Here is a 16,570-nt window from a genome sequence, read left to right as displayed (position 1 = left end):
ATTCTCCTGTCACGCAAACCATGTGCACTGTCCCCATAATGCCACAGCACCTCGTAACTCCCTGCTTTTGCGCTAATCTCCATTTCTGGAATGTGCTTCATCACTTTAGCGAACTTGACACGGGGGCACACACACACACACACACACACACACACACACACACACCACTTCTTGTCTGTTCTTGTCCAAGTGACAATTTTAACTAGCCTTTAAGACTTCGCGCCAGCCTTTACTACCCCAGCAAGCCATCCCTGACTGCCCTGAGTGGGATGCAAAAGGCTTTTCACATGGTATTTTAGCTGTCTTTTCACTTAACCTCGCTTCAGCTAGACTGTGGGCTCTTTGAAAGTGGAGCTATGACGTTTGCTTCCCTAAGAATGTCACGTGGTATTGGACACATAATTATATTTTGAAAGTTTGGATGGAATGGATGGATGGATGGATGGATGGATGGAAGGATGGATGGGAGGACTGATGGAAGGAAGGACAGATGCTTGCATGGACAGATGCATGAATAGAAAGAAGGAAGGAAGGAAAGGAGGGAGGGAGGAAGGAAACAAGACATAACATGTTACTTCAGGAAAAAATCCGTAGAGAACTAGCTCTATTATACGAATTTGCAGTGAACGAGTGACAGTGAATGGTGTTCAGAATGGAAATGGAAAATCCAGACAATTTCTCTGGGATTCTCCTTAATGGAACAACCTGGTATGAAGGTTGCCAGCAGGTAATTCTGAGGGGAAGCCACGTGGCTGGCAGTGAGGCAAGAGGGTGAACATAACTGACCGCGTGGGAGGGGCAAGCAAAGCCTCCACCCCTTGCAGTAGGCACTGCCTAGACTAAGGCTGCTACGCCTGCCTGAGTCACGGGAGGCGGACATTCCCACCAGTCTCCCTGAGTCACTGTCCCCCCGGAGACCATCCAGATTGGCCCCCCACGACAACACACAGAAACCCTGCCTTATCTCCACAGGACAATGCTCTGCTTGTAGCCTCACAGCTGTATTCCAGATGTGCTTCAGAAGGAAAAAGAGCCAGTAAGAATAGATACAAGAATCCGAGGGCGTGATTTCACCAAGAGCCCTTGTTGAGAAGGGAGACTTGTGAATCACCGGACAGAACAAAGAATTTGGAAACAGCAGGGCTGAGTTTAAATCTCACACGGACAATTAACAACAAAACAATGTGCTGAAGTTTCACTTTGTGTGAAGCAATGTGCTTTGTATCCATTATATTCAGCTATGCAAACCACAGTCCCCACGAAATAGGAACTACTGTCCCTGTTTTCCAGATTACGCCTAGTGAAGGTGGGCAGTGTCCCAAGAACCCACACTGAGAAGGTGCTGGAGCTAAGACTTGAACCCAGGTCTACCTGACTTCCAAGAGCAGTTTCCTCACACTCTTAACTGTATGCCCCCCAGCTGCTTCGTCAACCCCTTGGCATTAAAAATACCTGACATCCTGGACCAGAGCAATGCAGAAATTCAATAGAGAATGGATGTTATCATTGATACTGGAGAAGATCCAGGGCTTTTGGTACAGCTTTTGTGAATTCCATTCTGGACCTTTCTAACCATTTGGAGTAAGGGGTGGGGCTGAATGGTGTGATCAACAATGCTCTGTAACTTGGTAAAAAGCTGCCGCAGTTGAAGAACAGAATGTAGGTTTGTGTAGAGCTAGGATGGGTAGACTACAGCCCTCAGGCCAAATGCAGCTCACCTTCCGTTTGGCAAGCAAAGTTTTATTAGGACACAGCCACGTTTCTCCCCCCACAATGGACGAGCTGAGTCCACGAGACAGAAACAGAATGGTCTGCAAAGGCTAAAAGACTTGCTTTGGCCCTTTACGGAAAAAGGTGGCCACTCCTGTTCTGCAGCAAGTGCAGCCCTGGCCAAACCTTTCATTCACAGGCCCACCCTATAACTCCCACTCTCTCTGAAGCCGGTCACCCCGAGGCCGGGTTCTGATTCCCTGGGTCTCCACTGCTTGACACCCGTCAGGCAAGTCTGTCTGTGCTCCTGGCTCGGCTTCCCCTCCCACTTCCCAGCTGAGCCGCACTATCTGTCCTGGTAGACAGGAAATGGCCATCTAATCATCAACCGAGTTCCCTAGAGGGAACCGAGGACCAGATTCCCAGTCCACCCCCTTTATTTTACACACAGGAAATGCGGACCTGGCGCTTGACTGGTCCCTCTCTCCATCTCCTGCTGTCCCGCCTCTTGGCTCCAAGCTCCAGAGGGGGCACCCAAGGTTGGTGAGGCTCTTCAAGTGGGGCTCCCAGACCCCCTTATCAACACCACCTGGGGTGATTATAAAAGCAGCCTCCTCCCAATACACGCATGCTTGTGCACAAAGACACACACACACACACACACACACACACACACACACACACACACACACACACACACAGAGAGATTTTGGCAGTGGAGCCCAAGGCTCTTCACAGCAAGTCTGAGAACACAGTGGCAGGTGTTGCAATCACCTCTGTTGCTGTGACCCTGTTTCTCCCACCCTGGCAGGTGGCACATCCACGCCTGCTTCTACTTCTTATCTTCTTTGTTTGGGCAGCTCTGTTGAGGTGGAAGGATCGTGAGCTCTGGTCCCAGAGGACCTGGGGTAACTCATCCACAGAGAACCGAGTCCCTCCTTTGAGTCAGCCCTGCTCTGGGCACTACAGACCCATGACCTCATTTCATCTGAGTCTCAGCCTCTTCACCTGTCAAATGGGGCGATGACCTGCCACCGGGGGCGATAGTAAGAGTTAAGTATTTGTGAAGGTGTTTGTAAACTGCAAAATCCTCTGTAAATGTTAGCAAGAAGTGGTTGTGTCTCTGGTTTCTGTGTTAAGAGTTAGCTGTGCCTGAAATCCAGTGTGGAGCTTAGAATCTGGCATGGATTTCATAAGAGGAAAGGCCTTATAGCTTTTGTGTTGCAACCAACATGAATAGTGGAAAAATAAATCACTGAGAAACATAGTCTCTCTCTTCAGCTCAATAAAAATGCCTCTGTCTCATGCCATGTGGGAGGATGACTTCTCACCATGAGGCCCTGGAAGTTTCAGTAGTGGATGGAACAATGGCCCCCAAAGAGGTCCATGTTCTAATCCCTGGAAACTGTAAATATGTTAGGTCACATGGCAAAGGGAAACTAAGGTTGCAGATGGAATTAAGGTCGCTAGTCAACTGACCTTAAAACAGGGAGAGTGTCCTGGATTACCCAGCTGTGTGCAATCATAAGGTCCTTAGAAGTGACAGACAGCATGCAAGGGAGCTCTGACCATGGAAGAACGGCCCGAGAGCTACAACACTGCCGGTTTTGAAGACGAAGAAAGGAAGCCACAAGCCAAGAAATGTGGGCAACATCTAGAAGCTGGAAAAATCAGGAAACTGATTCCCTCCCAGGGCCTCTGGTAGGAATGCAGCCCTCCTGACACCTTGATGTGAGCCCAGTGAGACCCTGTGTGAGAATTCAAGCCTACAGAACTACAGCACAATAAGTGGGTGTTGTTTTAAACAGCTACATTTGTGGCGATTTGTTACGGCAGCAAATCACACAGCTTCTATTCAGGGAACCGGCAGCTGCAGTCTAGTGAGAATGGCTTCCAAGGCTGCTGATGTGTCAGGCCAAGAACAGCCCAGTAAACCTCCACCAGGAATCACTTCCCCTGAACCATCACGTCCTGGGATGATCGCTGGCCATTTGGGGATGGTGGTGGGTGACGTGTTGCCATAACCAGACTGGGAAAAGTCATGGAGCACATGGGGTAGACATCGGCCTTCTCCACCAAGACAGCGCAGCCCAGGCCACAGGGTCCAAGCTCATCAAGGACTAAGAGGAAGGATAACCTCAAACATGGGAGCTCTTCCTCTGTCATGTTGCCTCTAGTTTCAGCTACTACCTGGTGGGTGATAACTATATGCCTGTGAGTATATTTGGACAATTGAAAAGCTTTCATTCAATAAATAAATGAATGAGTCTCCACTCTGTATGTCAGAATAACCTCTATCAGAGCTCTGTGGCCTTTCCCACAACCTCGCATGGCTCAGTAACAGCGGTCCAGGGAGAGAGGGGGAACCTACCACACCCCAATGGGTCCTGACTGGCGTTGCTGGTGGCCGAGACTTGGTGGAATCCTTCCAAGCACCCAAACTGTGTCCTGGGAGAGGTGCCAAAGCGGTCCCCTTGGAGGAATTGGATGAATGTGTCTGCTGGGAACGTCTTGGAATTCAGATGAAGCTGGAATTTTCCACTTTGGATCAGATCTGCAAAGCGCCCAACGAGATCCTTGCCCACCAAGGCTTCCTCTGCAAGACACAAGATGAGGCAGGAGTGTCATTGCTCCTGCAAGGGTCAGGGAGGATCCAGGGACAGAGCCACCCAGCACATCCACAGCGAAAGGAGACATAGGCCTTTGCCAGTGTCTCATTTTACAGAGGGAGAAACTGAGACCCAGAGAAGGGGATTGATTGACCCAAAGATACACAGAATCAGAAGCACAGCTAGGACTCCAAACCAGATCTCCAGCTCCTGTCATTTCTGTGGCAGCAATGTGACCCCCACTGGTATAGGATATCATGACTTCAATCACTCATCTAAGGTACACTATCCAGATACACGACTGTCCCAACCTTTGCCAAGCCACCATCCCTGCGCCTCAGTTTCCCCATCTGAAAAATGGGGCTAGGAATGCCCCTGTTGCAGTTGGTGAGGATTACAAGAGAGAATGTGATGGGGCCGATCAAAGGGAAGGCAGAGCCTCCGTCTCAGGTTCAGCTAAACGCTGAGAAGGCCTCCAGCTGTCGAACTCCAAGTGTTTCCTAGGAAGAAAGCAGATGCGTGAGCACTACATCTGGAGCTGGGGAGGGTCCCAGCACGCAACGAACATTCACACCACAACGGCTACTGTAAAGGCAGCCCCAGGCCATGGACGCCAGGAATAAACATCTCATCCATTTGCAGCTTCAAACATACCCAAATTATGCCGGCTGTTTCCAGAGGAAAAAAAAGTGACCCTTAATTCATAACGCTACTGGGGGGAGATGGTAATTAGGGTCACAGGCACTGCAGAATGTCTGAGATACAGTCTGCCTCCTGGGTTACACTGTGGCGTTGTCTACAAGTTCCCCCTCATAGAACAGAGGTCAAGCTCCAGCCAGCCCCGACCCTCGGCATTTGGCCACCAGACAGTGGAAGAGGAAGTGGAGAAGCTTCCACCCTCTGGTCAGAAGCCCATGGGTTATGTCCCACCCTGGTTCAGAGTAACGATCGTAAGAGCCACTCTGCTTCTCCTTAGATCTTTCTACTCTCGATTCATCCATATCATTACCACTCCATTTTAAATAGTGTTAATAATGGGTTTAAACAGTGTCAGTGGTCTGAGACATTCTGTTTGGAAGTAGGCAGGACATAAATTATAAACCAATGGATGCGCCCTCACCCCGCCCCACCCTCCCCTACTTCACACCTGTCTTCCTTCTCTGTGCCCAGAAAACGAAGATGAGAATTAGAAAATGTTCACAAAAGCACAGTCGGGTGATATTATTTAGCTCTAGTCAGCTATGGACCAGAACTCTATTGCTCTTTATAAACTTCTCAGGAAGTAGCCCCTCCCACTAGCCCCTTCCTCCCACGGGAACCCTCCCATGGTTCCCTCCCTGAGCCCCACAGGAAGGCGCTGGGGCCGCAGTGGCTCCATCTGATGGATAGGAGCATTGAGACCCAGCGAGTCTGTGCACCTTCACGGCAGCAGTGCGGGAAAACATACCAACGTCACGCAGATCTGGGAGAGAGGCGGGTGGGACATCCTCCAGCCGCAATTTCCACGTGACATTGGCTCCTAACCGCTCCCCGCTCAGACACTCCACCCGCACCGTGAAGTCGTCACAGACGGGGATGGAGACAGGGGTCCCAGCCGTCTTCACCTGCACGGAGACACGAGCTCAAGAACACGGAGCAGGGAGCCAGCGTTGCCGAGCCCGCGCCAGGCACTTAAACTGGCTTATGTTACTGTCAGAGGAGGTCGTGACCTCCCTTTGACCCGGGAACTGGCCCCAGGCAATCAGAGCTCCTGAGCCCTCCCCTGTCCTCAGAAGGTCTGCTCTACACCCACCACCTGTCCCCAGTGGGAGCTGTTTGGGAGGACACAGCCTTGAGAAAGCTGGAAAATGAGGTTCCAGGTTCAGAGAGGTTGAATCACCTGCTCAGGTCACACAGCCTGCAGACAGAGGTGTAAGCAGAATAAAAGCCAATGTAAATGGGAAAAGAATTTGAAAGAGAATAGATACACATATATGTAAAAATAAAATAAAATAAACTACAAAGAAAACAAATATACTTAGAAAAAAATTTGAAGATTCTCAAAAAATTAAAAGGGCACAGACACACACACACACACACACACACACACACACACACACGAAAGCCTAAACACTCCGAATTCACGGGGCTGTACTTCATTGGAGAAACAACTTCTGCCGACGACTCGGCCAATGTCCTCACAACACCTACATCCAGCAGGACACGACCCTCCCTCCCGGGAAGCAACAGCTCCTCCATTGTGACCACAAGGCCTGGCTTCTCCTCCCAACCTGAGCACGGCCCTCAGTGCCCCCTGACCGTCTGCAGGGCAGGGCAGTGGTGGTGCCTGGTTAGCCTGGGGACAGTGCCAGGCAGGGGCCGGGGTTCAACACAAGCCTCACTGGGCCCTCTTCCCATCGTGCTCTTTCAAAGGCAACATCCCAAGAGCTTCTATATCAAGCCCCAGGGGGTGTTAGTTTATCAGAAGCTTGGGCATCTAGAGGTGAATGAGAAGGTTCTGTGTAAAAGGAAGGGTCTGTGAAGGACATCTGTCCAACCCACGATCCAGAGTCGATCTGGGCCTTGGCTGTCAGCCTGCTGCACGAGAGACCTTGACCACCTCATTCAGGGTCCAGACGATGCCCTCTCAACACAGGCCCTGGGCTGCAGGAGGTCATTCAACATGAATGGCAGGTCAAGCCACAGACTGGTACCAGGCACCCACTATGTGCCGTGCACCCCACGACGCCCAGGGTGCAGGTGCGCCAGTGGACGTGGGGTTCGTGCCGCTGTCACTGGAGGAGAACTGCTGTGTGCCAGGTACCTGGCATTCCCGCAAGGCAATGCGCACACTTTTTGAACATCCCCCATTATTCAGGCCCTGCGTGGAGCGCTTTAAACATGTTGGCTAGTTTAGTCTCCAAAACAGGCCTGTGGAGTCAGAACTGTCATTACCCCACGTTACAGATTGAATTAGCTTCAGAGAGGCTGAGGGGCTGCTGAGCACCAGTGTATTACTGATGAAAATCTGTCCTGGCCGCTGTAACTAGTGTCTGGCTTTGTTTATCTCCGATAATCCTCAGTGCCTAAAACCATGCTTGGCCTGTAACAGGCACCCAAACACTTGCTAAATGGAAGAATGAAGGAGGGAGAAAATGAGTGAAAGAATGAACAAATTTGGTGTAGTGAGAGTCTAGACTTACTCCGTGATGTGAAATCTCGGGCAACTTACTTACTCTCCATGGGCTTTAGTTAATTCACTTACCAGTCAAGGGCTAATGATACCCACTGAGCAGGGTGCTGTAATCATTAGCGATAAGGAAAGTAGAACTTGCAGCCTGGCACCAGGAATACAACCAGTGCTCACTAACCCATAAATATTGCTGATACTGCTGTCAAGTGCCTTTCTTTAGATAAAAGGGGGCAAGATTTGTTTCTCTTTGTTTTAAAATCAATACTCTTTGTATTTGGTTTTGTGAAAATGTGTGTTCTCCGAAATTCTTAACATGAGGTGCTAGAAATGAGTTGCTCTGATGAGACAGCAGCCTTTGAGCAGAACGAGGACTTATTTAACTGAGTGACTTTTAAAGACTCCCTCTGTGAACGCTTGGGACTTCAAATCACCAAAGTCCTTGCCTATTACACAGCTAAAAACTCTTTGGTAACCATGTCTCTCCAGTTGGCATGTAACATTTTCCTTCCAAGGAGGATCCATGATGCCTCCTCACAGATTTAAGGACCGGCCCGGCATAGCAGCTCAGAGAGCGTGTCGCAGCACTGCAGCCTCCCTGCCCCATTCCCAGGCTCTTTCTTCATGGGTGGGGACAGTACCATATGGTGACCACAGCTCTGTCCTCACGTCAGCCGGCCTGGCTCTACCATTTCCCAGCTGTGACTCTGGCCAATTATTTTTACTCTCTAGTAATAACACGGTAACAATAATAGGGCTCCAGTGAGGATCGCATTAACTAACCCATGCTAAGGGATGCACGGTGCCTGGCACAATCTAAGCACTCAGCACGCATTTGGTTTGCTATCTTTATGCAGAAAGAATGGTCAATGATGAGATGGATACCAGATCCACCTCTGCCTCTATGTCATTAGCCTTGTCTGAGTTACTTTCTCATCCTGGGCCTCAGTTTGCCCATTGGTAAAAGGACCGTGGGTTGAACTGTAAGTTCATTTGAAATCTGAGGTTCTCTGCCCGGTGACCCTCAGCTCAGTCCAAGCCCCCCTTGTGGGGAAGGCCAGGCACATACCTGGATCTGACAGAAGCCGCGGGCTGTGAGCTCGTCTAACAGGAAATGCTGGAAAGCTGGCAGCAAGCCTGTGTAGTCGGCGTGGCACACCTTGCCCGGCGGGAGCTGGAGCTGGAGCTGCCCTTGGGTCCAGAGAGTCTGCCACAGCTGGGGCCCTGCAGACAAGCACCAGAGGTCAGCAGACAGGGGCGGAAGAGCTGTGGGATTCTTTTCTTTGTCTTGTTTGGTTTTTCCTCTGCAAAAATAACCCTTCTTCATTTAGCTTGGAGCCCACGAGCACTGCCATCTTGCTGGTCACCCTCTGAGTCTAACTACTTCCTAGCATGCCGGCTCGTCTCAAATTACTTCGCACCCTCACAGCAAACTCAGTCCTGCCTCAGCCTCTAAACCAGGCTGCTTTACATTTACATGGGACCTGGACATTCTTGTTGGAAAATCTTCCACTTGCACTCAAACAGGGCCACTGCACCTGGTTTGGCCAGTTAAGAGTTTCACCACAGCCTATGTGAAAGGCTTTCTCTAAGGTTGCTCAGTGCACAACTTGCACAGTCGTACACAGCAGCCCTGCACTCCACTTTAGGAGCTCAGGACCTATGCCTCTCTTCTCCCAAGTCCCTTGCTCAGTCGTGACCAGTCTGGTCTTAATTTCGGCTCAGGCCACTCTGTCATCATCCAGGGAAATAGGCCACGTATTTGTCCAAATCATATTTTGAAATTTTTCTGGATAGTATTCTCTCTTTCAGAATGCTTTATGGCAAATACTGTCCTTTGATGCTCTACCAGCCACCCAGAGCCTTGTGACAGTCAGTCCCAGGATCTGGGTCTCCCTCCTGAACGCCCCTCCCGCTGCCCTGGGTGGACCCAGCGCCGGTCCCCGAGTCCGCCCCCGGCCTGGCTGTGAGTAACCATGGCCAGCCTTTGCCAGGACAGATGCAGTCAGAGCCTGATGTGGCCTCACAGCCATGTGCATGTGAAAGTGGGTTTGCTATGAGAACAGGAGGAAGGAGCTCTGCCCATATTTAAATATGGCCCAGGCCCACAGTGATCAGAAAGGATGCCATACCCCGGAGCTCCAAATGGACGTGGGGGCAGGGCTGGCGTGGCAGTGTCACTGTCCCTCTCAGAGGCCGGACCAGCAGCTCTAAGCTTGCCAACACCATAGTAACCAATACGGCCAGTGGATCACCTGTATCTTGAATGCAGTCCTGTATCCAAGAGCCCAGAATGATGGCAGGTGTCTCAAGGGGCAGATTGCTCCAGAGAAGCCACAAACAGCGCTTCCCCCCCAGGGGTCTGGGAAGCACATCTGCTCCTTCTAGAAGAAAATGCTCCATTGGACCTTCTCTCCTGCTCTGATGCCACCTGGCTTACGGTGGACAGGCTACACTCGGGTGGGGAAAATGAAGGCCTCGGCCCCGAGCCCTGAGAGGGAGCGGGGCACCGGGCAGCCCTTCCTGGGGCCACTCACGCTGGCAGGCACGGGGCTGAGGGGGCTGCGACTCCCAGCGTCTCCTCTGCAGGCTACACAGCAGCGGCCCTGGCGGGAAGGCACTCCGGTAGCCCGGGCGGCACAGCAGCTGGCACCGCTGCATGGCAGCCCCTCCTGGGCCTGAGGCTGGCGCGCACAGGAGGGCCCCGCCGGCCACATCCGACACGTTGAAGGGCAGTGGGCACTGCGGGCCTAGGAGAAGGAAAGGGACAGCTGTGGGCACCTGCCCAGCGCCGGGGCTGAGCACTGCCCCCCTCACTGCCGCTCACTCGCACGGGGGGCCCCCGTCCTCCCTTCCCTCAGGCCAGCCTGGGCCTGTCCCCACCCTGCCCCGCCCTCCGCCTGGCCGAGCCCATCCTCTCTCGGTTTTATCACACGCCTGAGCAGGGCTGACTCTCGTTCCTCCACCACCAGCTCAGGCCCTCTCGAGCTTCTTCCCGTCTCTTCCATCTCTAAGTCCCATTCCCAGCCAGTCTCCTCCACCTCAAGGCCAACGGGTCCAGAGCTCAGTGTCTGCTGCCCACACCCGCTCTGGCTTCAGCACCCCGAGCTCAAGGCCTGGCACCTCCAGCCAGGAACATGGCAGCCAAGACGGTCCCACCTCCTCTGCCCATCAGCTGAAGCAGTGGCTCACACCTCCTCAACTTCTCTTCATTCCCACCGCACTTCCTTCATTTAGACATTCGTCATCTTCTTCCTGAACGGCTATCGAAGCTTCCTCACCAGCTCCCCGCATTTGGGCCTCATCCCCTGCCCTTCTGCTCCCGTGTCCAATCCAGTCCCCGCCGCCGGCAAAGAAATGGAGCTGGACTTGGCTCTCAAGACCCCCCGAGCGCCTGCTGACCCAACTCCCTCTCTCTGCTCTGGTCTCTTCCAGCCCCATTTTGCCCCATAGTTGTCGTTCCCTGACCGTAGGCTGGTTGCACACCCCATGCCCTTCCCTCTGCCTGCTCGTCTGCCTAAAAGTTTTCTTTACAGGTCCTCAGTTATCAGCTCAACCCCTCAAACTGTCTAACCCTTCCATGGTTCTCCCAGGCCAACTTAGGCCTCCTTTCTCTAAGCTCTCAGGCCACTTGGAGTAGACCACCCCCCACCACCCCGCCGTGTTATCAATTATTCAAGACTCTATCTGCATTCTGGTCTCCCCACTGGATTGAGCTCCGAGAGGAAAGAGGACCCCTTTCCTCTGTTCACCCAGGCCATGGCACAATGCTGACCCAGAACACAAGCTCCATGAGTATGTGTTAAATAAGTGGGTAACTAAGTAAATTAAAGGACAGACATACTCCATGCGACAATTTCACACCTGGCTAGAGGTTTAGTTCATCATCTGACCGAAGCATAGCCTTGCTGCCTGCATATGTCTGGCTTTAAAATCTGCAATCCACATGTGACTCAGGAGTACTTGGGGGCCTCACAGATGGAGAATGACCCATTTTGATCTCCAGGGGGCAGCCTGGGTCTTCAAGACGATGGCCTCTGGCCAAAATTTTGCACTGTAATTTGAGGGCTTATTGAGTTGGCTCTTACCAAGTACCATGTATACACTGGGGATGGGAAGCCTGTGGGCTATGGGGCCAGCCTGTGGGCTATGGGACCAGCCTGTGGGGCCAGCCTGTGGGCCAGCCTGTGGGCTATGGGGTCAGCCTGCAAGCTTTGAATCCTGGCTCAATCATTTACTAGTTGAGCCCCCTAGAGCAAGTTAATTACTGTCTCTGTGACTCCGTTTTCTTGCCCATCAAATGGTGAGGATAGCAATAGTGCCTACCACCTAGGGATGGTGTGAATCAAAATGAATTAAGGCATGTAAAGAGCTCAGAGGAGTTACTGGCAGCTAATAGATGGTCATTAATGTTAGCTATTATTAACAATAACAACAAGCGTAATACATTATTGCCTGACTGGAAATTATAGGATGTGAATTCACCCTTTCAGAGCAATGAAATAGCATTTGATGCACCATGAGGGTAAACTGAGAGAAATAATAGCTGATATTTACCACGAATTTTAGAGGCTGTTTAACTCTGTCATGATCAATACTTAACTGGACCTCACTCAAAATAGCCCTATGAAGCAGGGATCCCCGGTTTTATCATTCCCCTTTTACAGATGACGAAACTGAGGTTTGAGGATTTGGAGGGACAGAGCCAGGGCTTGAGTGCTGGTTCTTTGAACCGAAGCACTATCCCAGCAGGGAAAGGCCCTTTAGTCTGGCGCTGCTGAGGGATGGAAGGGTGCTCCTCCCTGGGCTCCCCGGCTCCCTGGCTCCAGCATACCCTTTCCAGAGCCCGCAACACTCGGTGTTATAATGGCTCGCGGACGTCTCCCAGGCCCCGGCCCTATCTCTGGCTTAGACAGCGGGCTCGCCAGGCCGGGGGAGGACTCCACCCCTCCGTGCTGAGCGCGGGATTGTGCACAGCCCCACACGTCTCTGAGCCTCCGCGTCCGACCTCTAGGATGGCGATAAAGGTCCCTGGCACTTCCGACCACCAAGGCGGGCCAAGTACAGGAGGGAAGGTTTGGGGCACCTGGAAAGCCAGAGCACCGCTGAGTTGTGACCTCTCACGTGGGAGGGTGCCTGGGCCCCGGGCCGAGGACCTGCGAGGGGCTTCCCACACCAGCAGCCAGGCCCCCATTGGCAGCCAAGGCCACTGAGGCTGACGAGGCCAAGCTCCTCCTCACGCCAGGCAGAGCGGAACTGGAACCTGCATGCCCCCGCATCTCCAGCCCACGCTCTTTCCTCTGTCCTCCCAGGCTTCCTGCAACTACTCGGCCAGGCCCCTCTCAGGACTCACGCAGGATCCCCAGCTGGACCCGTATGTGGGCCCAGAACTGGCTCTCATCCTTCCCGCGGGACCCCAGGGAAAACCCCTCACCATCTGAACCTCCAATACCACACCTCTATTTAAAAACCACTGTGCGGCCCTTGGTATGTGCCCGGGATACTGTTAAGAGCATCACCAATACCAACTCCTTCAATTCGCCCCACAAAGCTGAGGGGTAGGTCCCACTATCCTCATTTCCCAGATGCCAACGCTGAGGCACACTGAGGGTAAATATCTTGCCTGTGACCCGAGAGCTAGGACACGGCACAACCGGACCCCAGAATCTATGTTCTCCACGAGTGTGCCAGGCGTGTGTGCATGTGTGTGTGAAAAGCGAGGTATCAGTGAGGGAATGTGCACATGTGAGCCCCTGGTGCACAGAGTAAACCTCAATAAATGCAGGTTCCCCTCCAGGTCCCCAGGATGGCTCTGTACCCTGGGGCTCTTCTGGTTCCCCTCCATGGCCTTTTTTGGGAGTGGGCCAGTGAGTGCTTTGACTTGGCTGGGAAGGCATCTCCTCCTGGGGTCTCCGCGTCGTCTGAGACACAGACGTTCCTCTCGTCAGCGTCTCACCCTGCCCAGCCGACCTGCTTTCCCATGGCCTTCCTCCCCAGTTTCACTGAAATGCAGACTCCCTGGCTATGGTTTGACTCATCCAGCCTCCGTGGTCGGGGAGGAGGGAAAAAGGAAGAAGTATGGAAACTGACGTGAATTGAACACCCACAGCGGGCCAGCATGGAGAGGGCACTCTACCTCCTTAATCTCACGCAGTCCTTCCAAAGGATAACTGCATCATTGCCATTTTAGAGGCTAGGAGAGCAAAGGCTCAAAGCAGCTGAGTGGCTTGCCTGGGGCACGTGCTGGTGACTGGACTAGAAACCAGATCCTGCTTCCAGCCCCTCATACAGGAGCTCGTGCGCACGGCGCATTTACTGTGTGCCAGGGCCGCCCAAGCATCTCCCAAGAACTGATTTCATCTTCACAGCATCTCTGTGAGGCAAGACTGTTGTCACCCTCATCCCACAGGTGAGGACCCCGAAGAAGCGGGACCTTAAATTTCTGCCCTAAGTCCTACAGCAGCAAGTGGGGAGCCAGGCCTGGCCCTGGAGGCTGCCCTCTGAGCCACCAGGTGAAGCTGTTTACAGAGACTATTTGAATTAGTCTTAACGATGACTCTAAGAAATAGCTACGATTCCCCATGCCCATTTCACCGATTGGGAACCTGTGGTCCAGGGAGGTTAAGGGACTAGCCCAAGGTCACCCGCAAGGGAGGTGGCAGAGCTGACACTCAGGTCTGTCTGTCTGGCCCCTACATCTGAGCTTTCTCCACCACGCTCTGCAGTAGGTCAGCAGGAAGGGGCTTCGTTAGCGCTGGCTGTTCCATTTGCCAGAGGTGTGGCTTTCAACATATTAACGAGCTTCTGTGAGTCCCAGTTTTGCCATCTGTATAACGGGGAGTGGGACTGTTCTATTTACCTGCATCGCTGGGAGGCAAAAATGGGATAAGTAATGTGAAAAGCACATTTTAACAGGTAAATCTCTGCACAGGTAAGTTATTATCGTGGAATCCTGCAAGGCCAAGCCGCATGGAGTCTTCTCAGGCCCCAGAAGAGCTGTGCTTCCGGACCTGTTCCTGCAGGAGACACATCAGGCTGTTTCCTGGGTCCCAAACAGTGCAGACCACTCTTAGATGCCCTGCAAGTTCAATGTGCGTGGCGTCCGACCCTAAGGCTGCCACATCACTTCTCTCGGCAGCATCTGGCAGGGAGCTCTACTCATAAATACCCACTGAGCACCTACTATGTTCCCTGCATGATGGAAGCTGCTGAGGCCCTTGAAGCAGGCCCCGTACAGAGAGGGGGAGTTGGGGGCTTGGGAGAAAAGGCGTGTGGTGAGAGCCGTGGGCACACGCCACAGGTTAGGGTCAGGTGAGGAAATGGACAGAAGGGGACAGAGACCCACAAAGAAAGCAGGTGACTCTTCCTTCCCACCCTTCCTTTGAAGAGACCCCCTGTCTCTTTACAATATAAATATAAATTTACAAATATAAAAATTCTCTTTACGCATAGAAATCACTAGACCTAATTAAATGTGTCCGCAGTTCCAAAATGTTGCTTATAGACTGCAAAAGTTAAAAATAAGGCAACGAAACAATAAGGACAGCAAAAGAAAGGCAATTGCAATAAAATTAGTATTTAGTACAATATCCCTCGACCCTGCCAGACCCAACATCCCAATTTGTAATAAATATTTTGCAATGTCTTCATTTACTGTTCTGAAACGAAAGTCACAGATAATGTAACCTACCTGTGCCCATAAATTTTAGCGTGACTGCAATGTTCTGTGACTTGAGTATATAGGAGGAATGAAAGGTAAGTAACTGATAATTAAATAATATTTTAATAAGTAATAATATATTTCAATAGTATAATATATAATCATAAGAGATATGTTTCAATATCTGATATCCAAATGATTTTTAAACTAGAAATAAAAATAAACAGATCGACACCTCCACGGACTCCTAAAGCTCCCTGGCTGGGATGGACCCGCCCACACTGAGATCCTGCTGTGTGTACCCTCCTCTCCACTCGAGGATGGGGAGACCAAGACCCGGCACCCCTCAGCAGGCCTGAGCTTTGTGAGGCGCCGGCTCAGGAGGTCCCTGCACGGGTTCTCCTTGGTTTGAGCCCCAGGGCTGGGCATTGGTACAAAGCAGACGCAGTTTCAGCATCACGGGAATCAACTGTGACCACATCCCTCTTGCGGTTCCCTTGTCTCCCTTCCTGTCCCCACTGTCCTGGCACCTTTGGAGTCCCCCCAACCCCAGCCAGGACAAAGGAAGAGATGAGCAGGACCCCACCAGCCCAGGGAGCCCCTCTGCAGCATCACCACTTACTCTCACAGGCCGGCTGGCTCCCAGCCACGCGGGTCCCAGGCACCTCCTCTCCGCTGCCCAGGACACACCAGCAGCTGCCCTGGGACGGGTCGCATTGCACTGGGGAGAAGCCTCCATCCTCCGCCGTGCAGGCTGGGGCGTAGCCAGGGCTGGCTCTCCTGGAGGGAACTCCACTCTGGAGCACTTCACAGAGGCTCGGGCCTTGATGCAAAGACAAGCCCTATGGGCTCTTTGCCCGTGAAGCTGCCATAGCCCTTGTCACCACCCACCACCGACTGCCACCTGCCTGCAGGGCCCCAGGGTCTGGGGTGCCTCCTCACTGGGGTGTTGAACTAGGACAGGGCAAAGCCTGGGCCTCGCTCAGGTCTGTACTCCCCTATCTGCTACACACACACACACACACACACACACACACACACACACACACACACACACACACACACACGCAACCACAGTTCAGATGATAAGGGCGACAACAGGAGATGTGCAGGGCAGTTTAGGAGTCCGTAGGAAGGTAGTGAACTCCGCCGTGGAAGGGGGAGGCCCGCAAAGGCTTCCTGGAGGGACCTATGGGTGGGCTGAGTAAGACTTAGCCAGCTGGTAGCGGGAGGGGTGGGAGGTTTGCAGAGGCTGAACCAGAACACATTAAGGCCCCGGGGGAAGAGAGTGTCTGCCTGCTTGAAACGTCTGACTACAGTCTATTACACCTGGATCTTGATGCTGAGATGGAGAAACAAGAGAAGCAAAAGAAGTTACAGGAGCCACACACACAGGGGCCCATGAGCCACAGCAAAGAGCCT

General features: G+C 52.4%; 1 protein-coding gene across 1 annotated transcript in view; it reads right to left on the bottom strand.

Moving 5' to 3' along the window:
- TG (thyroglobulin) overlaps positions 1-16,570 on the bottom strand; it is a 242,494-nt gene that overhangs the window by 195,478 nt on the left and 30,446 nt on the right. Inside the window, exons 16-20 of the mRNA XM_019931980.3 lie at positions 15,771-15,971; positions 10,026-10,238; positions 8,558-8,712; positions 5,767-5,923; positions 4,082-4,306 (exon numbers count right to left, since the gene is read on the bottom strand). Of these exons, the coding sequence (XP_019787539.2) occupies positions 4,082-4,306; positions 5,767-5,923; positions 8,558-8,712; positions 10,026-10,238; positions 15,771-15,971 (951 nt within the window). The remainder of the gene's footprint in view (positions 1-4,081; positions 4,307-5,766; positions 5,924-8,557; positions 8,713-10,025; positions 10,239-15,770; positions 15,972-16,570) is intronic.

The sequence above is a fragment of the Tursiops truncatus genome, chromosome 17, assembly GCF_011762595.2.
Source record: "Tursiops truncatus isolate mTurTru1 chromosome 17, mTurTru1.mat.Y, whole genome shotgun sequence".
Taxonomy (NCBI): Eukaryota; Metazoa; Chordata; class Mammalia; order Artiodactyla; family Delphinidae; genus Tursiops; species Tursiops truncatus.
The sequence above is the reverse complement of the archived record's forward strand: the minus strand, read 5'-3'. Positions and strand labels throughout refer to the sequence as shown.